Consider the following 27558-nt stretch of genomic DNA (forward strand, 5'->3'; position numbering starts at 1 on the left):
CTAGTGAAGGTAAAGGTGGTGGTGGGGGAGGGGGAGTTATTGAACTCCTTGAAGGTAATGGTGAGGGAGGGGGAGGTATGGCACCCACTGATGGTAATGGTGGCGGGGGAGGAGGTGGTATGGATGGCACGGATGAATGGGGAGTTACAATTGGTGGCAATCGGAGAGGAGGGGACGATGGTGGTGTTAGTGTTGGTGGAATGGAAGAAGCTGATGCATTCAGCGTGGAATCGGCAGACAGAACGCTGTCCGGGAACAGAGATAGGGAAGAATCACTGGAGATACTTGCGTGACAGTTGCAGCAGCAAGTGGAGGAAACCTCGGGAGAGTGTAAACTAGGAAGAGAAAATGGTTTGATGGGATTGAGTTGAGATTGTACACAAGGCGTGTTGAGAGGGGTAAAGTAATTTGTACTATCGGTGAGTGATGGCGTTTGTAGGTGGGAATTTTGATCTGTGGTGGTTGATCGGGTGATGGTAGGGGTAGACGTGACTATGGTACAAAGGGAAGTTGAGGGGGTTCGTGAAGGTTTGGATACACGAGAGGAGTTATTTACAGGAGAAACATCTTGAACACACACAGGGAAGAATTGTTCTTTGTAAGAAACTGGAGTTCCTTGAATGGGGGATCGGATGCGATTGTCTTTGCAAGACGTTGGTTTTACAGGTGTTTTATCAACGCGTTTGCTCTTAGGTTGGGTTTTGTTCTGTACAGAAGAGAAGGGTGGTGTTCTAGAAACCTTGGGCGTTAAATAGACGGAGGTATTCCGAAGTGACATTGTGGGGCTGTTTTCAGTTCTTGACGGTTTCTGTTGTACCTTGGTGTTGGTTCCTGTTGTTTTGGAATTCTCCTTGCAGGGAGGTCGTTTGGTTTTGTTCTGGACGCATGAATCAGTCATTGTGTTGCACGTTTGTGTTTGAACGTCTTCCGTATTCACGCCCACATTGGCGAGTTTTTTCTTTTTGAATTTGTTGAAGCAGAAACAATTCTTCATGATTCTCTTGCTGTTGGCGATTTTGCTCTTCTGAACGTTGGACAGTCGTGATAGTTTGGACGGAGTTTGCCTGTCGATGACCTCCAGCAGACCATTCCATATCAGATCTGTCTCTTTGGTTTTGCCTTTATCGTAATTTAGTTTATTCAATGTGATCAGAATCTTGCGAAGATAAACGTGCCTCGGAGTTCCGGCGATCTGAAATGAAATGAAAAGTATTGATGTAAACAAAGCTGGTTTATTCATCCAAAACTTAGGGTTCGTAGAATCGTTTAAGCTTAACTCATTCTTCAGGGCTGATTGCCACTTAGCCCCTACACCTAAGCCTCAATTTGGGCTTTTCCTTTTTGTGTACGAATAATAGGGTTTATCATTCCTGTACATTTATTAGGTAACCTTGTCTAGTCTAGCGTGCATGACAGACCTTGGCTTGAGATTATCTAACCCTCTTACCTTCTGTCTGAGCTCATGGAACAGCTGCATTTTTTGTGTACGAATAATAGGGTTTATCATTCCTGTACATTTATTAGGTGACCTTGTCTAGTCTAGCGTGCATGACAGACCTTGGCTTGAGATTATCTAACCATCTTACCTTCTGTCTGAGCTCATGGAACAGCTGCAGATCCTGCACGGGCACATAATCCTCTTCATCATCGATCCTCCACTTGTCAAACACTCTGGTCTGAATGAGCAGCTCTCCATCTTCTAGAGAATCTTGCTCGAGTTTGGTCATGACGTCTCCCATGCCACCATGCAATAGTTCATCCCTGATCAAACACCTGCCAACAGACAATGGGCATCCACTCGTAAAATTTGTGGCCAAAACCAAATGTCAGCCCAAAGCAATCACCCTAGTTAGGGCTGATTGAGAGGCTGACGAAAAACGCCATACACGTCTGTACACAGGTAAAGGCGAAGAAAAAGAAGAAGAAAGCAGAGTTTTTTTCACAACTTTTAGTCGATATCACAACATTACTAAGTGCCTCCTTTGCAATCAATTATTTTAAATATTTCAATAATATATTTACACTGGTAACTGGTATTCTCGGACCGGCTGACTTTCTCCTATCCCATCTACCTTCTCTCTTCGCTTTTGGGACAATAAGACCTGGGCAGTTACAGTTTCCTCTATCAAATCTCTCTTTTTACTTTCTATTTATAAGTTCAACTCAACAATGCGATGCAATGTTGCATTTATTTATTTAGTCTGTTCGTCTGTCAATCTGTTTGTAAGTTAGTTCGTTTGTTCTTAGGAGCTTCATTGTTGTTAGCCTATAAGATTTCCATCAGCCTATAAAACCAAACGGTTATAGTTCTATTTTGATGAAAGTGTGGGTACCATGATAACAAGACTAATGAGACCCCTAACTGGTTTACTGAAAGTTGAACCTGATAAAAACATCAAGGGTGAAATAAAGCAAAAGCCAAATCTTCAACTCCTCTTTTTTCAACGGGTTACTTTCTGGTGTTCTCGTGTTGACCCAGCACCTAAATGGGAAGCATTGTGTCTCTTCTCGCTCATCTGATGAGAGGCATACTACGGGATGGGCATGCTACGACACAGGCCACATGCGTCTAATGTCAATCTGTGTTTTTTTGCAATATTTTTTTCTTAGGAGCTTCATTGTTGTTAGCCTATAAGATTTCCATCAGCCTATAAAACCAAACGGTTATAGTTCTATTTTGATGAAAGTGTGTAAATATGTATAATTGACACACAAAGGATATTTGCGCAGTAAGTTTTGGACCCCATCCCCATCAGGCCTTTGATGGCCCCGTGCGGGTCCTTCGTCCTTCTTCTGTGTGAGTTCAGTCATTTGACGGTGCGACGACGAAGGTATAAAACTGACTGTGTGACTGTTTTATTGGTAAAAGGGCACTGGCGTCTATACTTTTTCGGGGGAATCCCACCAGGTTCCGCCTGGGGCCCCCTGAAGCAATGGGTTGACGGGCTCCCTAAACGCTCGTAACTATCCGTGCCACCGGGCTGTGGGTTGAGATATACGCCAGTGAAAAAGTGCCTGTTTTGTGGTTTAATGGTCGGACTTACCTGTCTACAATATCAGTGTTGCTGATAATCAAACAGTTACAAAGAGCTACCAGTGTTGTTTGATAAGCGTAAGTGGTGGCGGATCTCAGTTCTTCTACAATCACGTCGAATCTGTTCTCCTTGTCGTGCTCCTCCTGTAAAAAATCACACCAGTTAACATACATTACCTAATTATAAAATTAGTTAACACACAAATAATGGAACAAATGAAAAATCACACAGTTCACCATAGGCGGTTCTTGCCTAAATTTTTGGGGGGGCTTGATTTTGAAGGTACACCTTCAAAATTTTGATTTAGCTTTATGTAAAAACTTACCCTTAGCAAATGAAGGAACGACTTAGGATATATATGTATGTAGGTATTGCTTAATGAGGAACTTAAACTGAATTTGGGGACCCGGCCAAAGCAATATACCTAGTGCAAATCCGCATCAGTAAATTACAAAGAATTTCCTATAGAGATTTAGCAAATGAAGGAACGACTTAGGATATGTATGTACATATGTATTGCTTAATGAGAACTTAAACTGAATTTGGGGACCCGGCCAAAGCAATATAGGTACCTAGTGCAAATCCGCATCAGTAAATTACAAAGAATTTCCTATAGAGATAGAAAAAGGCCTTCCCAATATCTGCCATCTCATATAAATACCGAGAACCGGCGTGAACGACCAGGTATTCCTGCGTTAAAACGCCTTATCCGAAAAAAAAGGCCTTCCCATTTTACAAAAGTTATACAATTTTATGACAGTGAGATGTGATTTTACAGGAAAAATTATTTAGAAACAAAAGAAAACCATGATGATGGTTTTTGTGATGTCAACATTTTATGAAATTTCCAGAAAAAAAAAAAATCCAGGTAGGCAGTAAAATAGATTAATCTATCTGACGGAAAACTGGTCTACCTAGTTTCCCACATCAAAAAAGTGGTTAGGTGAAAGAGTTTGTTAGATCGGTTTAAGTTTAACTTTTGGATTAGGAGGAGGGGGAGGAGAAGGAGGAGGAGAAGGAGGAGGAGGAGAAGGAGGAGGAGAAGGAGGAGGAGGAGAAGGAGGAGGAGGAGAAGGAGGAGGAGAAGGAGAAGGAGGAGGAGAAGGAGAAGGAGGAGAAGGAGAAGGAGGAGGAGAAGGAGAAGGAAAAGGAGGAGAAGGAGAAGGAGGAGGAGGAGAAGGAGGAGGAGAAGGAGGAGGAGAAGGAGAAGGAGGAGGAGAAGGAGGAGGAGGAGAAGGAGGAGGAGAAGGAGAAGGAGGAGGAGAAACCGCCCCGGGCGGGAATCGAACCCGCGGCCTAGCGCTTACAAGGCAGACGCGCTACCAACTAAGCTAGTTTCTCAAACCTAATGGAAATCTCTCTCTCTCTTCCTCTCTTTCAATCTTTTAAGCTAAAGTTTTTATCTCATAAGTAAGGAATACTATCTGTTCGTTGGATGGAGAAATTCTGAATGGAGAAACATTTCAGTCACTTTACTTACACTATTGACGAGGTTTCCCAGCTTCAGTTTTTCTTTCTAATTTAATGTTATGTTTCAGTGAGTTTGAAGAGAAAACATATTTTTCAGAAGAAATATAGCAGGAGGGGGAGGAATAAGAAGGAGGTGGAGGAGGAGGAGAAGGAGGAGGAGAAGGAGAAGGAGGAGGAGAAGGAGGAGGAGGAGAAGGAGGAGGAGAAGGAGAAGGAGGAGGAGAAGGAGGAGGAGGAGGAGGAGGAGAAGGAGAAGAAGGAGGAGGAGAAGGAGGAAGAGGAGAAGGAGGAGGAGGAGAAGGAGAAGGAGGAGGAGAAGGAGGAGGAGGAGAAGGAGGAGGAGAAGGAGGAGGAGAAGGAGGAGGAGGAGAAGGAGGAGAAGGAGGAGGAGAAGGAGGAGAAGGAGGAGGAGGAGAAGGAGGAGGAGGAGAAGGAGGAGGAGAAGGAGGAGGAGAAGGAGGAGGAGGAGAAGGAGGAGGAGAAGGAGGAGGAGGAGAAGGAGAAGGAGGAGGAGCAGTAGGAGACGCAATCTAATCTGAAAAAAAAAAAAAATCTGATCAGATTTCTTAATGAACATGGTGGAGAGGCTATTCGAACAGTCAACCTTTAGCAAATGGAGGAGAAGGAGGAGGAGGAGAAGGATAACGAGGAGGAGCAGTAGGAGACGCAATCTAATCTGAAAAAAAAATCTGATCAGATTTCTTAATGAACATGGTGGAGAGGCTATTCGAACAGTCAACCCTTAGCAAATGAAGGAACGACTTAGGATATGTATGTATTGCTTAATGAGAACTTAAACTGAATTTGGGGACCCGGCCAAAGCAATATACCTAGTGCAAATCCGCATCAGTAAATTACAAAGAATTTCCTATAGAGACCCAGCTTCAGAATGATGCCGAGGAATTCGACCAGGTTGGAATCGTTCATCAGGATATGGCACGCAGTCTTGATCAGATTGATCTGAGGTGTCAGCTCATCTATGAGCAGAGGGCCTTCTTCTCTCTGGAGCATTGCCTCGATACGGAACCTATAGTCGGACACGCCTATCAGATGATGTAGAAACCTCTCTGCATCATCCAGCGACTCCGCAGAACCTTTGTAACTTTTGATTAGCTTTATCTGAAATTAGAAAGAGATAAATTTGTCTTACGTGACATGATGTATTGTAGACTTGTCAGACTTCAGCATATGTCTGGACAGCTAGACTTCAGGACAAGTCTGGGCAGCTAAGTTGAGCTTTTGGCTCTCGTCACCAGGGAGTAGTCCTAACCCAAGAGGAGGTAACAATATTTCAGAAACAGATTGAAAATAATCAGAGACCCGGAGATATAGCTCTATGAATCCAAGTTGAAAGAAATATTCAAAAATACGCGCTAAAAACAAAATGCGTCCGAAAATAGATGAAAAATTCTATAAAAAATCTGGTGTAAACATCACACGACTTTCTATTACCCTACATCATAGCACATTCTTTTTGTCTATGCTCATTACTAGGGATCAGATTACTTGCATCAAAAAGGCCAAAATGTGTATGTAATATGCAGCATAAAATGGCTAAAATATGCAACATAATATGCATAATCAAATTAACTATTTGTACAATTTTAGAGGGGACTGATTAGTTCTTAGCGTTTATTGAGGTCGTTCATTCTCTCTGGACTCACTGGCGCTTCACTCACCTCCTCTGAGTCAGGTAATATCTTCAGCAGTCCTTTCAGCGTATCCACACTCAAACTCTTAGCGCCCTCCACAATATCAATCACTTCAGGTATGCCGTTCTTGAACTGGCGTAGGAATATGTTGAACGAGAATGTCGTGATCGAGGAAGCGTGCACAATATGGGACCCATCATCAATATGAGTCCCTGAGTCGGAAGCGGCCATAATTACAAGAACCTTCAATGTTGTTCCTCGTTCTCTTAAGAACTTAAATTATTTTAATGATTGGTGTGATCTCAATCTCACTCAGAGGGTGGTGTCAATGATTTTCTGATGATACGAAAACGGTGAAATCATTGTTTGATTGATAATAATGAGTAGAGCTGATAATAAAAATAGAGGTTATTTAGGTGAGGTTTTCACGATGAGCTTATAACATATAACTGATATGAGTAGGTATCTAAAGAATTTTTTATCTTCCACAACCTCTCCTAGATCTCGAGAAAACTGGTTTTGAAAATAAGATAATAGTAACCTAAAACCTAGGTATCTAAAGAATTTTTTATCTTCCACAACCTCTCCTAGATCTCGAGAAAACTGGTTTTGAAAATAAGATAATAGGTAGTAACCTATATATGAGTAGGTATCTAAAGATTTTTTTATCTTCCACAACCTCTCCTAGATCTCGAGAAAAATGGTTTTGAAAATAAGATAATAGGTAGTAACCTAAAATTTGTAAACTTTCAAATTATGACGTATCTAATGAAATATGCAATTTTGATAATTTTGTGAAGTTATCCTTCAATCGTTATTTCGTAGACTTGGTTGCCTAATGAAATATGCAATTTTGATAATTTTGTGAAGTTATCCTTCAATCGTTATTTCGTAGACTTGGTTGGTCCTGACTTTCTTCAGGGGTGTCATATTGGGTACCTAGGTACCTAATGAAATATGCAATTTTGATAATTTTGTGAAGTTATCCTTCAATCGTTATTTCTTAGACTTGGTTGGTCCTGACTTTCTTCAGGGGGTGTCATATTGACCCTCTTTCTCAGACTAAAATGCTACTCACTATTCATCACTCGATGTCATATTGACCCTCTTTCTCAGACTAAAATGCTACTCACTATTCATCACTCGAATATTTAAATTACCTGTCGTTATCAGGTTATCATTGTTTGCTATCGTATTGCTACTTTGTTTAATGTTATCGGTAATCGTGAACTGTCAGTTCTATATTTTCTATCAATGCATTCCTAATTGTCAATAATACAATAAAAAGAAAAATAACAACATACATAACTACCAACTCTTGAATAGAGTGGTAGACTAGCATTTTACATCCTTTTTGACCTTTAGCAAAGTTATGTACGTCCTACATACCTGCAACTATGCAAAAATGCTAGCCAGAAACTAAATCCAATAAAAAAGGAACTATGTACAATAAACTAGAAAATGATAAAAAAGATGTACCTACCTACAATGTTGTCTACAGAATTAATAATTAATTATTATCATAAAATAATTATCATCCATTTATTATATTGTAAACAAATGAACTTCTAAATTATGGTATGTTCTCAACTAGGAACAATAATTATGAACTTATAGCTTATAATGATTAGTTCCCATAATATGTAGTAAGTTACCCATGTACATAATATGTGTGTAATATAAGCTATATGAGTACATATGTATTTATAGGTTTGTAATTATTTCCCTATAACATAAGTACTATTATTATGCTGTTTGTTGTTTTATTATTTTGTATGTTTAAAAAGTTAGCATGTATTTTTTTTGTCTCGCTTGTATGGTGATGGTGTGTGTATGTTGTTTGAATGGTGATGGTGCTGTTCATTGTTTCATTAGTTCATCATTCATTCTTGTCTCCCATCCTATTGAAGTTGTCTTCATGTTGATTGACTTTATATTCATGATGTTTACTTCCATGTAGGGTGTTCAATGTTTCCTGTGCGGTGATGTCATGTATACCTTCACTGGATTGTCTTCTTGTATACCTATGTTTTGTTATGAGGATAGGATTGATTGGTTTTTTGCCTTCTTTTAGTATAGTTTTCTTTCTTTGCTGGATTCCTGGATTGTCTTCTTGTATACCTATGTTTCGTTATGAGGATAGGATTGATTGGTTTTTTGCCTTCTTTTAGTATAGTTTTCTTTCTTTCTCTTATATTCTTTTATTTTTCTATTTCACCTTCTCTCTCTTTCTCTCTCTCTCTCCCTCATTTTATTCTTACTTACCTTCTTCCTCCTCTCAACCTCTCTTCTCCGTTCTTTCCTTCTTTCCTAATTCCATTTCTTCCACTTTCCATACGTATCGCTTCGTTATTATCTGCCTTACCGGCATTTGTTCCTATATTATTAAAATTTTCATTTTCCCTGGAGTATCTACATTATACATACTGATCAATTTCTTTCTAGAAAATTCAGCCAGAGCAATAAATCGGGACATTTTTTAAGGGTCTAACGTCAGGAGTCAGGAGATCTTTTACCTAATTGTTTAGTTTTTTACCCTCCATATATTATGGGCATTTCTCATAACTCACCCAAGCACTATAGGTCGCGGCTTCAATAACGGGCCGGGCAGATTTTATCCTACACAGACAAGGTTCGTTTAGAGCAATAAATCGGGACCTTTTTTTATGGGTCTAACGTCAGGAGTCAGGAGATCTTTTACCTAATTGTTTAGTTTTTTACCCTCCATATAGGCATTTCTCATAACTCACCCAAGCACTATAGGTCGCGGCTTCAATAACGGGCCGGGCAGATTTTATCCTACACAGACAAGGTTCGTTCTCGGAACGGCTGCCTTTCTCTTATCCTGTCTTCCTTTTCTGTTTGCTATTGGGACAATAAAACCTTTGCCGTTAGACCTTAGCATCAGTTACCAGTTACAGTTCCCTCTATCAAACCTCTAGAGACTTACAATTGACTAGTTTCCTCGTATCATCCGTATTCTCAATAAGATATTGGATCCCATCCGCGGAATTGACCAGAGCGTGCAGACATCCCGCACACTGTCTGAACGTAAAATCTAAAATACGTACCTACCTAATAGTTACGGTCTTATTAAATCTTAGGTATATGCAGGTAGTAAGTACCTATATACTTTTTACGAACTTAATGATCGTCCCAACAATGCGTTCATTCCAAAACATAATAATTCGTAGAACGGCTGGCTGGGGGACGTTATGGAGTACACCAGCCTGAATTTCCCTTGCTAAAAAAATAGCAAAGGTTGAGTGCGGAGATGCCCTTTCGCATTAAAATTTGTAGCCAAAACCAAATGTCAGCCCACAGCATTCACCCTAGTTAGGGCTGATTGAGAGGCTGACGAAAAACGCCGACCCCGTCTGAACACGGGAAAAGGCGAAGAAAAAAAAAGAAGACGAAGAAGAAGAAGAAGAAGAAGAAGAAGAAGAAGAAGAAGAAGATTGGGTAGAACGGTAATTTAGGTAAATTTAGTGTTCTAGTCACACCCAGGCTATTCATGTTTTTAGCCTGGATAAGACGATGGACTCGATTGAGTGGATAGTAACTGTGATGTCTACTAGCTTGTCTACTAATAGGTATAGGTACCTACCCATGTCTACTAGCTTGTCTACTAATAGGTATAGGTACCTACCCATGTCTACTGGTTTGTCTACTAATGCACAATCATAATCACACATATTCAATTATTCAATCAACTATGTAGGTATGATACCTACAAATAGCTACGTATATTTTATGTAACATCTTGCAAAACTTTCTCAGGAGGAGAGAGGGAAATTATGTATTACCTACGTATATAGATTTGAAAACATAAATATCTAGTAGGTAGGTAGACTAGTAATTACTTACCAAATAATAATTTTCGAAAAAAAAAACTCATTAGTTTTTTTATTTATTATAGTTTTTCCTCCTAGCTTTAGTTCCTAATGTTCCTAGAAATAATTTTATTGTAGATAATATTAGAGGGTGGCTAAGGGTATATAAACAATACGTACTTACCTCTGCGTTTGGGTAATTTTATTAATGGTTTTTTTCCTACACTCCCCTCTGTATTAAAAATATAGATAAGGAATGAAGCAGACGTGCAGTAGGGGGTGAAAGATAAAACGTACTTTTTAGGAAAGTAAAGTGTACGAGTATTGAGTGACGTCACCCTAGGGCAGCGGTTCCCAACCTTTTTTCGCCCGCGTACCCCTTGGGTACCCGAATTTAATCTCACGTACCCCCGCCACCATCATAATGAGTACTTACCAGGTACCCAAACCCAGGTTGTACTCAGTACCTTTTGACAAAATTCAGTACTCATCAGTACCTAAGTCAAAATTTAGTACTTTTCTGGACTGTACTGATGCATTTATGAGCCGTCAAGATTTAAAATTTGCTTTTATCCGCCATTACACAATTTTCTCTCGCGTACCCCCAGGGGTACGTGTACCCGCGGTTGAAAATCGCTGCCTTAAGGAACAAATGTGAAGTGACAGGTAGACCTGAACTATAGGTAGGTATGTACCTAATACATAGTGCATGAGCATCTACGCATTTCCTAACTAGAATAGGGAGGACTAGGAGGAGGGGAATGAAGTAAGGAAGGAGAAGACTAGGGAAGGAAAAGAGGAGGGGAGGAATAAGAAGGGATAGTAGGAGACGTAGAAAGATATGGCCGCGAAGGAAAAGGATGAGAAAGAGGAGGAGGAGAAGAGAAAGAAGAAGAAAAAGAAGAAGAAGAACTGAAAAAGAAAGGAGAAAGGAGAAACGGAAGAAGAAGAAAAAGAAGAAGAAGAACAATAACAAGAAGAAGAAGAACTGAAAAAGAAAGGAGGAAGGAGAAACGGAAGAACAGAAGAAGACGATGGTGACTCACTGAACCAAAACCAGAAACCAGTCTAATACCCGTCAGGGTATACTTAACTAAAAATAAAACAAATATTCTATTCTATTCTATTCTATTCTAATAACAACTCTAGTTCATTGACAAAATCCAGCACCTTCCAATCTTCTGTCATCGTAATAAGTAGGTACACCTATGTATCTACCCATAATTTTCATGGGCCAATTTCATTGTGATCAAAATTAAAGTGGAAACTCGGACCTACTCAAGAACAAGGTACCTACATAATTATGTATCGAGTATTGAGTGACGTCACCCTAGGGCAGCGGTTCCCAACCTTTTTTCGCCCGCGTACCCCTTGGGTACCCGAATTTAATCAAACGTACCTCCGCCACCATCATAATGAGTACCAGGTACCCAAACCCAGGTTGTACTAAGTTCTAATCCGCCATTACACAATTTTCTCTCGCGTACCCCCAGGGGTACGTGTACCCGCGGTTGAAAATCGCTGCCTTAAGAAACAAATGTGAAGTGACAGGTAGACCTGAACTATAGGTAGGTATGTACCTAATACATAGTGCATGAGCATCTACGCATTTCCTACTTAGAATAGGGAGGACTAGGAGGAGGGGAATGAAGTAAGGAAGGAGAAGACTAGGGAAGGAAAAGAGGAGGGGAGGAATAAGAAGGGATAGTAGGAGACGTAGAAAGATATGGCCGCGAAGGAAAAGGATGAGAAAGAGGAGGAGGAGAAGAGAAAGAAGAAGAAAAAGAAGAAGAAGAACTGAAAAAGAAAGGAGAAAGGAGAAACGGAAGAAGAAGAAAAAGAAGAAGAAGAACAATAACAAGAAGAAGAAGAACTGAAAAAGAAAGGAGGAAGGAGAAAAAGAAGAAGAAAAAGAAGAAGAACAAGAAGAAGAAGAACTGAAAAAGAAAGGAGGAAGGAGAAAAAGAAGAAGAAAACGAAGAAGAACAAGAAGAAGAAGAACTGAAAAAGAAAGGAGGAAGGAGAAAAAGAAGAAGAAAAAGAAGAAGAACAAGAAGAAGAAGAACTGAAAAAGAAAGGAGGAAGGAGAAAAAGAAGAAGAAAAAGAAGAAGAACAAGAAGAAGAAGAACTGAAAAAGAAAGGAGGAAGGAGAAAAAGAAGAAGAAAAAGAAGAAGAACAAGAAGAAGAAGAACTGAAAAAGAAAGGAGGAAGGAGAAACGGAAGAACAGAAGAAGACGAGGAAGGAGGAATGGTACAATAACTTGATGGTTATTCCTCGAATTAGGTACTTTAAATAAGTTAGGTACATAATACCGCGGTCCTAATGTAATTGACCGGACATGAGATGAATCATGGTGACTCACTGAACCAAAACCAGAAACCAGTCTAATACCCGTCAGGGTATACTTTTTAACTAAAAATAAAATAAATACCTATTCTATTCTAATAACAACTCTAGTTCATTGACAAAATCCAGCACCTTCCAATCTTCTGTCATCGTAATAAGTAGGTACACCTATGTATCTACCCATAATTTTCATGGGCCAATTTCATTGTGATCAAAATTAAAGTGGAAACTCGGACCTACTCAAGAACAAGGTACCTACATAATTATGTATTATGTACCTACGTTGAAAATTGCAATGAGTCATCTAGTCATTCCATCTAGGACTTAGCTCAAAGAGTTGTGACTAGCTCAAAGCATGAGTTATGAATAGGTTTGATGAAGGTATTACCTACAGCTTTGAATAGACTAGGTACCTATATAGCATTAGGTTAAGCCCAAATAAGTCAATAAGTCAAAAACTGATGGCAGTAGGGAATTGTCCCCCAAGCAAATTTTTCACGCATTGCATTAGGTTAAGCCCAAATAAGTCAATAAGTCAAAAACTGATGGCAGTAGGGAATTGTCCCCCAAGCAAATTTTTCACGCATTCCAAGCATTATTCTTTGTAAAAAAATTTAAATTCTTGTTTGGCTATTTCTATTCTATTCTCTTTGAGTCTAGCGTGCTATTGTAATTACTCGGCTTTTGTCACGAATTTCAATTATTTTATCATTATGTGATATTGTGATAGGTGAGTTGCAATGTTCTTGCCAATGTTGGCCAACAGCGGACGTCACTTTGAGTGGTCTTGACGTTCGCGCACCTGCCGGCACGATTCATCCCGAAAAAACATCTTAGGAAATGTTGGAAGCTGTAGCGATTTTGAAAAACTGGGAACTTTGGTTCCCTCCTAACCATGGGCGTAGCCAGGGGGGGGGCGACTTAAGGGTCTAACGTCAGGAGTCAGGAGATCTTTTACCTACCTAATTGTTTAGTTTTTTACCCTCCATATAGGCATTTCTCATAACTCACTCAAGCACTATAGGTCGCGGCTTCAAAAACGGGCCGGGCAGATTTTATCCTACACAGACAAGGTTCGTTCTCGGAACGGCTGCCTTTCTCTTATCCTGTCTTCCTTTTCTGTTTGCTATTGGGACAATAAAACCTTTGCCGTTAGGCCTTAGCATCAGTTACCAGTTACAGTTCCCTCTATCAAACCTCTAGAGACTTACAATTAACTAGTTTCCTCGTATCATCCGTATTCTCAATAAGATATTGGATCCCATCCGCGGAATTGACCAGAGCGTGCAGACATCCCGCACACTGGACCTGGGCTGAGACGGTCACCACACTACTGGTTCGAGTCTCGAGCTTGGCCAAACTTTCCAGGAGAACCCCAAACCCGTTCAGACTGAGGAAGTCTTTCATCCACTCTCTGAAACATGGAAGAGAAAGAAATACGATTAAAACATGTGTTTTACCTTTCTGGCCAGCCTAATAGTTAGTTGGCAGCACTAGTTTGCGGCTTCATTCCCAGCCGGGGGCGGATATCCTATACAGATGAGGTTCGTTCTCGGAACGGCTGGCTTTTTCACATTGTATGCACAACCCCGCGAAGCGCCGGGAGCGCAAAGCGCGACCGTATACGCAACCCCGCGTAGCAAACACGCGAAGCCCCCCTTCCGAGCACGAAGTGCGAGGAGCGCTAAGTATATCTACACTCGGTGTGTTTTGTTTTCCTGGATACAACTCCGACCCTCGCGTTGTCAGGCAACTACTCACCCGCGGTGGTCACCCTTGCATTATCACATTCCCACATCAGGAAAACAAAATAAATAAATAATAAGTGGGTACTTTCTAATTTGATTGACAGGCCTTAACAGGGTTGAATAGGGGAAACCCACTCATTCTATCCCCTTCCCCTCTCTTCTTCCAGATTCTCCATTTTGTCCTCCTCTTTCTTCTTCTTCTTCTTCTTCTTCTTCTTCTTCTTCTTCTTCTTCTCCTCCATCTCTTTTGTCTTCTTTATAATTTTGGCCGACTTCCACATGTTCTAAGTCCCTCTCTTCTTCCAGATTCTCCATTTTGTCCTCCTCTTTCTTCTTCTTCTTCTTCTTCTTCTTCTTCTTCTCCTCCATCTCTTTTGTCTTCTTTATAATTTTGGCCGACTTCCACATGTTCTAAGGAAAGCATTTGTGCCAAAGTAGTTCTTCGAACTGACGAACTGATACAATAAAATGTACATATTTATTATCAGAGAGATAATGCATCATAATACCAACCAGAGGCGATAGATTTTTGAATTATTCATGTTCCATGTTCTTAAACATATCGACAGACGGCCGTCGACTATGTGTGGATAGTCCTAGACTCGGCTTAGATTAATACTTCTATCACTAATGATAATACACTGTCTTCGTAAAATCAACATACCTACCTACCTACAAATGTTGTATCTTCGAGGTTTGGGTCAAATCTTGGTAGATAACTTTATGTAAGTAGTGTTTGAGCCATTTTTACTGAACCGGATTCACTATTTGATAATTTGACTTGAAACTGTGTTCTTCTCTTTAAGCCGTCACTTCACTACCAGTGCGGACTTCTCTCACATAATCAACAATCGAATAAAAAATTCGGAAGCCCCCCCAATATCCTGCGAGGATCCATTTAAAACTCATCAGTTTACTGGAAACTGGGGATCCCCCATCATCCCCACTACACCACCGAGACAGATTAGTTGTATTTTCCCTCCAGAATTTCCCCTCTTCTGAAGCTCATTTTTCCCCTCTTCTGACGTGGTAGCGCCTGTACTAAACCATAGGAAATCCAAGATGGTGCTCTATTGGAATCGGTTCCGTTTTCGAAAAGAAAATACACCTGTTTATGTCTCAGGTGCACCTGACATTCGGACCTTTTCAGCTATACCTGTCAAGTCTACCTGATAGTGTGTGTGCTAATCAGGTTTCAGGTATAACTGATCAGCTGTACCTGTCAGGTCTACGTGATAGTGTGTGTGGTAATCAGGTTTCAGGTATACCTGATCAGCTGTACCTGTCAGGTCTACCTGATAGTGTGTGTGTGTGCTCATCAGGTGTCACGTATACCTGATGAGGTGTACCTGTCAGGTACACTTCATCAGGTGTACCTGACAGGGAGGAGAACAGCTAACCCTAACCAGCCTAGCTAGCTGGCAGTTTCAAAGGGTTCTCCCTGCTTTTAAAGATTAAGCACAAGTCCTCACGATGGTTGACTGCGGTTCAGGACGAGCCAATTAAACATGGCTAGAGACCATCACCCCGGTGTATGGCAGATACAAAAATATGTCTTTTCATTACTCTACCAACTACCAACACCATTCGGCGAAAGAACAACAACTAGTGGGTGGAAGAAAGGACCATAAGGAACACAAATTTTTGGAGCTGATTCCAATTTCTCGTTTTCAGTTGTCACGTCAGGTCTACCTGATAGTGTGTGTGCTCATCAGGTGTCACGTATACCTGATGAGGTGTACCTGTCAGGTCTACCTGATAGTGTGTGTGCTCATCAGGTGTCACGTATACGCGTATACCTGATGAGGTGTACCTGTCAGGTCTACCTGATAGTGTGCGTGCTCATCAGGTGTCACGTATACCTGATGAGGTGTACCTGTCAGGTCTACCTGATAGTGTGTGTGCTCATCAGGTGTCACGTATACGCGTATACCTGATGAGGTGTACCTGTCAGGTCTACCTGATAGTGTGTGTGCTCATCAGGTGTCACGTATACGCGTATACCTGATGAGGTGTACCTGTCAGGTCTACCTGATAGTGTGTGTGCTCATCAGGTGTCACGTATACGCGTATACCTGATGAGGTGTACCTGTCAGGTCTACCTGATAGTGTGTGTGCTCATCAGGTGTCACGTATACGCGTATACCTGATGAGGTGTACCTGTCAGGTCTACCTGATAGTGTGTGTGCTCATCAGGTGTCACGTATACGCGTATACCTGATGAGGTGTACCTGTCAGGTCTACCTGATAGTGTGTGTGCTCATCAGGTGTCACGTATACGCGTATACCTGATGAGGTGTACCTGTCAGGTCTACCTGATAGTGTGTGTGCTCATCAGGTGTCACGTATACGCGTATACCTGATGAGGTGTACCTGTCAGGTCTACCTGATAGTGTGTGTGCTCATCAGGTGTCACGTATACGCGTATACCTGATGAGGTGTACCTGTCAGGTCTACCTGATAGTGTGTGTGCTCATCAGGTGTCACGTATACGCGTATACCTGATGAGGTGTACCTGTCAGGTCTACCTGATAGTGTGTGTGCTCATCAGGTGTCACGTATACGCGTATACCTGATGAGGTGTACCTGTCAGGTCTACCTGATAGTGTGTGTGCTCATCAGGTGTCACGTATACGCGTATACCTGATGAGGTGTACCTGTCAGGTCTACCTGATAGTGTGTGTGCTCATCAGGTGTCACGTATACGCGTATACCTGATGAGGTGTACCTGTCAGGTCTACCTGATAGTGTGTGTGCTCATCAGGTGTCACGTATACGCGTATACCTGATGAGGTGTACCTGTCAGGTCTACCTGATAGTGTGTGTGCTCATCAGGTGTCACGTATACGCGTATACCTGATGAGGTGTACCTGTCAGGTCTACCTGATAGTGTGTGTGCTCATCAGGTGTCACGTATACGCGTATACCTGATGAGGTGTACCTGTCAGGTCTACCTGATAGTGTGTGTGCTCATCAGGTGTCACGTATACGCGTATACCTGATGAGGTGTACCTGTCAGGTCTACCTGATAGTGTGTGTGCTCATCAGGTGTCACGTATACGCGTATACCTGATGAGGTGTACCTGTCAGGTCTACCTGATAGTGTGTGTGCTCATCAGGTGTCACGTATACGCGTATACCTGATGAGGTGTACCTGTCAGGTCTACCTGATAGTGTGTGTGCTCATCAGGTGTCACGTATACGCGTATACCTGATGAGGTGTACCTGTCAGGTCTACCTGATAGTGTGTGTGCTCATCAGGTGTCACGTATACGCGTATACCTGATGAGGTGTACCTGTCAGGTCTACCTGATAGTGTGTGTGCTCATCAGGTGTCACGTATACGCGTATACCTGATGAGGTGTACCTGTCAGGTCTACCTGATAGTGTGTGTGCTCATCAGGTGTCACGTATACGCGTATACCTGATGAGGTGTACCTGTCAGGTCTACCTGATAGTGTGTGTGCTCATCAGGTGTCACGTATACGCGTATACCTGATGAGGTGTACCTGTCAGGTCTACCTGATAGTGTGTGTGCTCATCAGGTGTCACGTATACGCGTATACCTGATGAGGTGTACCTGTCAGGTCTACCTGATAGTGTGTGTGCTCATCAGGTGTCACGTATACGCGTATACCTGATGAGGTGTACCTGTCAGGTCTACCTGATAGTGTGTGTGCTCATCAGGTGTCACGTATACGCGTATACCTGATGAGGTGTACCTGTCAGGTCTACCTGATAGTGTGTGTGCTCATCAGGTGTCACGTATACGCGTATACCTGATGAGGTGTACCTGTCAGGTCTACCTGATAGTGTGTGTGCTCATCAGGTGTCACGTATACGCGTATACCTGATGAGGTGTACCTGTCAGGTCTACCTGATAGTGTGTGTGCTCATCAGGTGTCACTATATCGACAGACGGCCGTCGACTATGTGTGGATAGTCCTAGACTCGCCTTAGATTAATACTTCTATCACTAATGATATTACACTGTCTTCGTAAAATCAACATACCTACCTACCTACAAATGTTGTATCTTCGAGGTTTGGGTCAAATCTTGGTAGATAACTTTATGTAGTGTTTGAGCCATTTTTACTGAACCGGATTCACTATTTGATAATTTGACTTGAAACTGTGTTCTTCTCTTTAAGCCGTCACTTTCAAGCATGCATACCCGAATGCTTGTCTAAAATGTCGTGGCAAGCAAGCGCGTTACCACTGGACTCCCCAATAAATACCTACAGTTTTAGGTACTACTGCTTACCAATTAAGTGCCAAAATATACTAAACTTCCTGCTGAGAAAATAAGAAACCTTATTAAGAAAGCACCAAAATATTTTTTAAAAAAAGTAAACAATAAAAATAAAATAGTAATAATAAAAAAAGAGAACCACAGTGTACCACTAAAAAAATTAAAAAAATTAATGCCAATTAGGCGATATCAGGTAATTGATACAGATATTAGTAGGTATCTATAGGTATGAGGTATTTAGCGATAATTATTATCAACACACAGAACTCAAACTTGACAAGTTGACAACTGAATTAGGCACTCTATTATCTTCAGGTAAGAACCAAAGATAGATAGATACCAAAGTTATTAATAGACGATTTGGCACTGACCTTGGCACTTAAGGATAGTTTGGACGAATTTAAATCAAGATGATTAGGGTCACTACCAGTGCGGACTTCCCTCACATAATCAACAATCAAATAAAAAATTCGGAAGCCCCCCCAATATCCTGCGAGGATCCATTTAAAACTCATCAGTTTACTGGAAACTGGGGATCCCCCATCATCCGTATAGCGTGCTATTGTAATTACTCGGCTTTTGTCACAAATCTCAATTATTTTATCATTATGTGATATTGTGATGAGTGAGTTCCAATGTTCTTGCCAATGTTGGCCAACAGCGGACGTCACTTGGAGAGTTCTTGACGTTCGCGCACCTGCCGGCACGATTCATCCCGAAAAAAACATCCTAGGAAATGTTGGAAGCTGTAGCGATTTTGAAAAACTGGGAACTTTGGTTCCCTCCTAACCATGGGCGTAGCCAGGGGGGGGGCGACTGAGGAGGGGAAAGAAGTAAGGAAGGAGAAGACTAGGGAAGGAAAAGAGGAGGGAAGGAATAAGAAGGGATAGTATAGTAGGAGACGTAGAAAGAGATGGCCGCGAAGGAAAAGGATGAGAAAGAGGAGGAGGAGAAGAGAAAGAAGAAGAAGAAGAAGAAGAACTGAAAAAGAAAGGAGGAAGGAGAAAAAGAAGAAGAAAAGAAGAAGAACAAGAAAAAGAAGAAGAAGAAGAAGAAGAACTGAAAAAGAAAGGAGGAAGGAGAAACGGAAGAACAGAAGAAGACGATGGTGACTCACTGAACCAAAACCAGAAACCAGTCTAATACCCGTCAGGGTATACTTAACTAAAAATAAAACAAATATTCTATTCTATTCTATTCTATTCTAATAACAACTCTAGTTCATTGACAAAATCCAGCACCTTCCAATCTTCTGTCATCGTAATAAGTAGGTACACCTATGTATCTACCCATAATTTTCATGGGCCAATTTCATTGTGATCAAAATTAAAGTGGAAACTCGGACCTACTCAAGAACAAGGTACCTACATAATTATGTATTATGTACCTACGTTGAAAATTGCAATGAGTCATCTAGTCATTCCATCTAGGACTTAGCTCAAAGAGTTGTGACTAGCTCAAAGCATGAGTTATGAATAGGTTTGATGAAGGTATTACCTACAGCTTTGAATAGACTAGGTACCTATAGCATTAGGTTAAGCCCAAATAAGTCAATAAGTCAAAAACTGATGGCAGTAGGGAATTGTCCCCCAAGCAAATTTTTCACGCATTCCAAGCATTATTCTTTGTAAAAAAATTTAAATTCTTGTTTGGCTATTTCTATTCTATTCTCTTTGAGTCTAGCGTGCTATTGTAATTACTCGGCTTTTGTCACGAATTTCAATTATTTTATCATTATGTGATATTGTGATAGGTGAGTTGCAATGTTCTTGCCAATGTTGGCCAACAGCGGACGTCACTTTGAGTGGTCTTGACGTTCGCGCACCTGCCGGCACGATTCATCCCGAAAAAACATCTTAGGAAATGTTGGAAGCTGTAGCGATTTTGAAAAACTGGGAACTTTGGTTCCCTCCTAACCATGGGCGTAGCCAGGGGGGGGGGCGGCTGCCCCCCCTTTCGTGATTGCCAAGAGTATGCAACATTGCAACACGGAAGGGGAAACTTAGATTTACACTATATCTTTACAAAGGGACTCCATTAAAGAAAAAAAAAAAAAAAAAAAAAAAAAAAAAAAAAAAAAAAAAAATTTTGACCACTACGCTACCGAGGCAGGTTTAAGGATGTTCATTAGAATCATTAGGTAGGTATGTAGGTAATAGGTTCAGAGAGCTGTGAAAAATCTACCCTACTGAGTTTTACAAAGCTCCAAGTGGCCCCAAAATCTTCTATCATTCAATCAGCTGATCACTCACAATAGCACAATACTCACATTTCCTTACTTACCTCTTTGATCCAAATGTTTCAATTTTCAATTATTCCAAATCAATAACCTCAAAATCTAAATAAACAGATAATCATAAGCTCAAAATCACTTTCCTACCACTGTCCATAGCTTTTATATTTTATTTAAATAAATTTATTACTTTCAAGATCTAAAATAACTCACGTAAATTTCCTGCAGTTTATTTTCTAAAAATTAAAAGGAAAGGTAAATATTTCACCAGCAAAGTCCGGTACAATACTGACAGACGTTATAGTTTGGGTACCTGCCTGAAATATTTTCACTTTTATTAATATTATAATTTATATTATTTATTCTTATTTTTTACATAGACGTCAGATTAGGGAAGATAGGTAGGTAAGGTACCTGAACTGTTTTATTTTTATTTTATGGAAAAATATGTTTCGTCTGACAGTAAACGCACATGTAGGGACATTAAAAATGAAATAATGCGTACATGAATGTTGTGTACATGCGATGACATATGACTTCATCCTGCTCTGAGTATAAGAGCATTACATTTACATACGGCACGCACTGAGCAACTAAGCATAAGAGCATTACATACGGGATGCGCTGAGCATAAGAGCATTACATACGGGATGCGCTGAGCATAAGAGCATTACATACGGGACGTATTAAGCATAAGAGCATTACATACGGGAGCATAAGAGCATTACATACCACATTACATACGGGACGTACTAAGCATAAGAGCATTACATAGGGACGTATTAAGCATAAGAGCATTACATAGGGACGTAAAAGCTAAATTAAATAGCAAAATTCCCTTTATTTATTTATATCTGAATTATCTGAAGGACACTTTCAGTAAGAAATTTTCGCTTACCATTACATCACCCAATTTTATTTATAGCTGATAGGTATTAATCAATAATAATTTAATAAATTACTTTCTAAGCTCATAATTATTATGGATTAAACGCAATGTCCAAGGCTTATCCAGGGCCTTTCACAGGGGTCTACCTGATAGTGTGTGTGCTAATGCTAATCAGGTTTCAGGTATAGGTACGGTATACCTGATCAGCTGTACCTGTCAGGTCTACCTGATAGTGTGTGTGCTCATCAGGTGTCACGTATACCTGATGAGGTGTACCTGTCAGATCTACCTGATAATGTGCGTGCTCATCAGGTGTCACGTATACCTGATGAGGTGTACCTGTCAGGTCTACCTGATAGTGTGTGTGCTCATCAGAGGAGAACAACAGCTGTCCCCTTGACAAAGCTGTACCATGTTACATAATGTAACTTAATACACCTGCACCAAAAAACGCCTTATAAAAAACAGCAAGTCATAGATAGCTTCGCAGCAGATAAAAGAAGGCTAATGTTGAAATAAGTATAGATCTGTGACTGGGGTGAGTTGTATGTATACGTATAGTTATGTATGCATATGTATATAGGCCAAGAAAAATAGGTAACTAATTTTCGAAAGCTGCCCCCTTTCACGAGAGGCTGGCTACGCCCTTGCTCCTAACTCAATTTGGTTTTAGAAAGTAACAATTTTGGCACCTCCCACAGGGCTCACTATATGTTACGTCGGAGGTGGGATATTATAAGCCAGTGCGTCTTACCCACTACACCACCGAGACAGATTAGTTGTATTTTCCCTCCAGAATTTCCCCTCTTCTGAAGCTCATTTATGTAAGCCAGTGCGTCTTACCCACTTAGGGATGGGTAAATATTCTCTGAGTCGATTCAAAGAGTCGAATATTTCAAAAGAATCGTGAATCGCGATTCTTAAATTCAAAGACATATTTTATCTTGAACGGATAATGTCCGGCTGGTTTTCTCCTATCCTATCTTCCTTCTCTCTTCAATTTCGGGACGATAAGACCTTAGCATCAGTTACAGTTCCTTCTTCCTTCGGAATTTACATATTCCCGATTTCCCACCCGGGGCGAACTTTATCCTAAACAGATAAGGTTCGTTCTCGGAACGGCTTCCTATCCTGTCTTTCTTTTCTTTTCGATTTCGGGACAAGGTGTAAACGGACCTGGGCTCATCATAAGCTAAATATATCACCACACGTCCATCGGCACTGATCAGACAAAATCCGAATTGACAGCACAAAGGCGACCTTTGTGTTCCAATGCTGGACTGTTCCATATGTAACCACAAGGTTAATGATAACTGGGTGACAATTTGTATGATTTTATGGCATGTTAGGTATTTTTTCGTGTTAATAGATACCACCGTGCCACCGAAAGCGAAAACGAGCAATTAGTAAAATCAGGGGATGATTGCCAGCCTAGTTAGCTTGGTTGATAGCGGTGTAAGCACTAGGCCGCGGGTTCGATTACCGCCCGGGGTATATTTTATCTTGAACGGATAATGTCCGTTCTCAGAACGGCTGGTTTTCTCCTATCCTATCTTCCTTCTCTCTTCAATTTCGGGACGATAAGACCTTAGCATCAGTTACAGTTCCTTCTTCCTTCATATAAGAGCATTACATTTACATACGGCCATACGGCACGCACTGAGCAACTAAGCATAAGAGCATTACATACGGGATGCGCTCAGTCTAAGAGCATTACATACGGCACGCACTGAGCATAAGAGCATTACATACGGGATGCGCTCAGCATAAGAGCATTACATACGGGACGTATTAAGCATAAGAGCATTACATACGGGACGTGTTGAGCATAAGAGCATTACATACGGGACGTATTAAGCATAAGAGCATTACATACGGGACGTATTAAGCATAAGAGCATTACATAGGGACGTGAAAGCTAAATTAAATAGCAAAATTCCCTTTATTTATTTATTTATTTATTTATTTATATCTGAATTATCTGGAGGACACTTTCAGTAAGAAATTTTCGCTTACCATTACATCACCCAATTTTATTTATAGCTGATAGGTATTAAACAATAATAATTTAATAAATTACTTTCTAAGCTCATAATTATTATGGATTAAACGCAATGTCCAAGGCTTATCCAGGGCCTTTCACAGGCTTCTGACGTGGTAGCGCCTGTACTAAACCATAGGAAATCCAAGATGGTGCTCTATTGGAATCGGTTCCGTTTTCGAAAAGAAAATACACCTGTTTATGTCTCAGGTGCACCTGACATTCGGACCTTTTCAGCTATACCTGATAGTGTGTGTGCTAATCAGGTTTCAGGTATACCTGATCAGCTGTACCTGTCAGGTCTACCTGATAGTGTGTGTACTAATCAGGTGTCACGTATACCTGATGAGGTGTACCTGTCAGGTCTACCTGATAGTGAATGGCTTGCCTTACCTTGTAGTAGTTCAAGGCATCCAGAGTCAGATCATAGCCATCCCTTTCACAGGGGGGGTTAGGGGTCTCATATCCACAGGCCCGGGCTTCTAAGAGGAGCGTGGAACCAGAAGTTTTTCCCCCCCAAAAGGAACTTTATCCTAAACAGATAAGGTTCGTTCTCGGAACGGCCTCCTATCCTGTCTTTCTTTTCTTTTCGATTTCGGGACAAGGTGTAAACGGACCTGGGCTCATCATAAGCTAATTATATCACCACACGTCCATCGGCACAGATCAGACAAAATCCGAATTGACAGCACAAAGGCGACCTTTGTGTTCCAATGCTGGACTGTTCCATATGTATAACCACAAGGTTAATGATAACTGGGTGACAATTTGTATGATTTTATGGCATGGTAGGTATTTTTTCGTGTTAATAGATGCCACCGTGCCACCGAAAGCGAAAACGAGCAATTAGTAAAATCAGGGGATGATTGCCAGCCTAGTTACATAGCTTGGTTGATAGCGGTGTAAGCACTAGGCCGCGGGTTCGATTACCGCCCGAGGCATATTTTATCTTGAACGGATAATGTTCGTTCTCAGAATGGCTGGTTTTCTCCTATCCTATCTTCCTTCTCTCTTCAATTTCGGGACGATAAGACCTTAGCATCAGTTACAGTTCCTTCTTCCTTCTATCAAAGTATCAAACCTCTTGAAAAAGTCAGGTATGGCGAAAATAAATTACGCTTTCAGACGATAAAAATCGTCTCAAATACATCCGGCGTCAATTTGATGCGGTAGGCAATTTTTGTTGTTGTTGAAGAATTATTATGAGTTGCGAGGTTGAAATTAAGAAAGAAGAAAGAGACATACCTAATAAATTTATTTGCAGACTTTTTTTTAAAGAAATAAATCCATATAGGTAACAGTTAGGTCCACATACGTGTTAGAAAAAAAAGGAAAAAAAAAAAAAACCTGAACCAATCACAAGCGTTTGCCGATAATTAGGCTAATCTCACAAAATTTAAGGACATGACTTGGACTCGAACCACGAACCTCTATAGGTATCCGAACTCCACCATGTTAACCCCTACACCACTGAGGTTGGTCAAAAACGGTCTGGAATGTAAGTCATTAAACGTCGTTTTAATCTTTTTTAATACATAAGACATTCACCGAAGATAATATTATTTCTGTCATCTCCTCTTTTCTTCTTCTCCTCGTTCTTCTTCTTTTTCTCCTCCTCCTCCTCCTTTTTTTCTCATTTTCCCATTATTTCTGTCATCTCTTTCCTCCTCCTCCTCCTCCTCCTCCTCCTCCCTCTTCTTCTTCTTCTTCTTCTCCTCCTCCTTCTTCTTCTCCTCCTCCTCCTCCTCCTTCTTCTTCTTCTTCTTCTCCTCCGTCTTCTTCTTCTCCTCCTCCTCCTCCTCCTTCTCCTCTTTCTTCTCCGTCTTCATAATCTTCTTCTTCTGCTCATTTTCCTCCTTCTTCTCCTCTTCGGAATTCCAAACGACAAGTAGGACAGGAGGAGGAGGAGGAGGAGGAGAAAAAAAAGTCGAGGAATTTCTAGACAGGTGTAATTTTGGCCGCGACTCAACTATGTTCGGAACATTATCATTCATATTTCACATTCACATCATATGACACGGGAGTATTGTGTTTGGATGCATAGGCATATATGAGAGATTCATTCATGGAGAGAAGTAACAGCATGGGGAAGTGTAGTCGTCCTGAACTAACTAAGAAGTTTTTACACCTTAAACCAAGGACGAGGTTGTAGTTATTTGAATATCATTATAGGTATTTTATTATTAAGAAAGAAGAAAGAGACATACCTAATAAATTTATTTGCAGACTTTTTTTAAAAGAAATAAATCCATATAGGTAACAGTTAGGTCCACATACGTGTTAGAAAAAAAAAAACCTGAACCAATCACAAGCGTTTGCCGATAATTGGGCTAATCTCACAAAATTTAATGACATGACTTGGACTCGAACTACGAACCTCTAGATCCGAACTCCACCTTGTTAACCCCTACACCACTGAGGTTGGTCAAAAACGGTCTGGAATATAAGTCATTAAACGTCGTTTTAATCTTTATTAATGCATAAGACATTCACCGAAGATAATATTATTTCTGTCATCTCCTCTTTTCTTCTTCTCCTCGTTCTTCTTCTTTTTCTCCTCCTCCTCCTTTTTTTCTCATTTTCCCATTATTTCTGTCATCTCTTTCCTCCTCCTCCTCCTTCTTCTTCTTCTTCTCCTCCTCCTCCTCCTCCTCCTCCTCCTTCTTCTTCTTCTTCTTCTTCTTCTCCTCCTTCTTCTTCTTCTTCTCCTCCTCCTCCTCCTCCTTCTCCTTCTTCTCCTCCTTCTTCTCCTCCTCCTCCTCCTTCTCCTTCTCCTTCTTCTTCTTCTTCTTCTCATCCTCCTTCTTCTTCTCCTCCTCCTTCTTCTTCTCCTTCTCCTCCTCCTCCCTCTGCTTCTCCTCTTTCTTCTCCGTCTTCATAATCTTCTTCTTCTTCTGCTCATTTTCCTCCTTCTTCTTCTCCTCTTCGGAATTCCAAACGACAAGTAGGACAGGAGGAAGAGGAGGAGGAGAAAAAAAGTCGAGGAATTTCTAGACAGGTGTAATTTTGGCCGCGACTCAACTATGTTCGGAACATTATCATTCATATTTCACATTCACCATAGTGTGTGTGCTCATCAGGTGTACCTGTCAGGTCTACCTGATAGTGAATGGCTTGCCTTACCTTGTAGTAGTTCAAGGCATCCAGAGTCAGATCATAGCCATCCTGATGAGGTGTACCTGTCAGTTCTACCTGATAGTGAATGGCTTGCCTTACCTTGTAGTAGTTCAAGGCATCCAGAGTCAGATCATAGCCATCCATAGAATAAAGGCATAGCGCACACAGCAACTCCACAACTTGCAGTTTAACCGTGCTGCAATTTGATGACAGTACTGCAAGAAAGAATCAAGAAATATACATACTGATCAATCATATGTCACGGGAGTATTGTGTTTGGATGCATAGGCATATATGAGAGAGATTCATTCATGGAGAGAAGTAACAGCATGGGGAAGTGTAGTCGTCCTGAACTAACTAAGAAGTTTTTACACCTTAAACCAAGGAATTTTGATTGTTCTGAGCATGCATACCCAAATGCTTGTCTAAAATGTCGTGGCAAGCAAGCGCGTTACCACTGGACTCCCCAATAAATACAGTTTTAGGTACTACCGCTTACCAATTAAGTGCCAAAATCTACTTCCTGCTCAGAGAATAAGAAACCTTAATTAAGAAAGCACCAAAATATTTTTTAAAAAAAGTAAACAATAAAAATGAAATAGTACCTAATAATAAAAAAGAGAACCACACAGTGTACCACTAAATAACTAAAAAAAATTAATGCCAATTAGGCGATATAATTGATACAGATATTAGTAGGTATCTAGGTAACACACAGAACTCAAACTTGACAAGTTAACAACTGAATTAGGCACTCTATTATCTTCAGGTAAGAACCAAAGATAGATTATAGATACCAAAGTTATTAATAGACGATTTGGCACTGACCTTGGCACTTAAGGATAGTTTGGACGAATTTAAATCAAGATGATTAGGGAGATCTAGAGTCTATGATCTAGATATCTACCCTCAGTCTAGTATCTATAGCTATACGTAGAG

The 27558-nt window shown here is 40.8% G+C and overlaps 2 protein-coding genes across 3 annotated transcripts in view; both read right to left on the minus strand.

Moving 5' to 3' along the window:
* The window catches only part of LOC103507091 (inverted formin-2), a 10713-nt gene extending 4325 nt beyond the window's left edge, over window positions 1-6388 (minus strand). Inside the window, exons 1-2 of the mRNA XM_026822033.1 lie at window positions 6185-6388; window positions 5384-5624 (exon numbers count right to left, since the gene is read on the minus strand). Of these exons, the coding sequence (XP_026677834.1) occupies window positions 5384-5624; window positions 6185-6388 (445 nt within the window). The remainder of the gene's footprint in view (window positions 1-5383; window positions 5625-6184) is intronic.
* Window positions 6389-13494: 7106 nt separating this feature from the next.
* LOC113466526 (inverted formin-2-like) overlaps window positions 13495-27558 on the minus strand; it is a 29771-nt gene continuing 15707 nt past the window's right edge. Inside the window, exons 1-2 of one of the 2 annotated variants that reach the window (XR_003390904.1) lie at window positions 18352-18469; window positions 13604-13753 (exon numbers count right to left, since the gene is read on the minus strand). Coding sequence is in view for 1 of the 2 variants with exons in the window: in XM_026822036.1 (XP_026677837.1) it covers window positions 13531-13753 (223 nt within the window). In the remaining variant the exon portion in view is untranslated. Of the gene's footprint in view, window positions 13754-18351; window positions 18470-27558 lie in introns of those variants that run through there. The other variant, XM_026822036.1, reaches the window with a different exon arrangement.

This window comes from Diaphorina citri, unplaced genomic scaffold, assembly GCF_000475195.1.
Source record: "Diaphorina citri unplaced genomic scaffold, Diaci psyllid genome assembly version 1.1 scaffold286, whole genome shotgun sequence".
NCBI lineage: Eukaryota > Metazoa > Arthropoda > Insecta > Hemiptera > Psyllidae > Diaphorina > Diaphorina citri.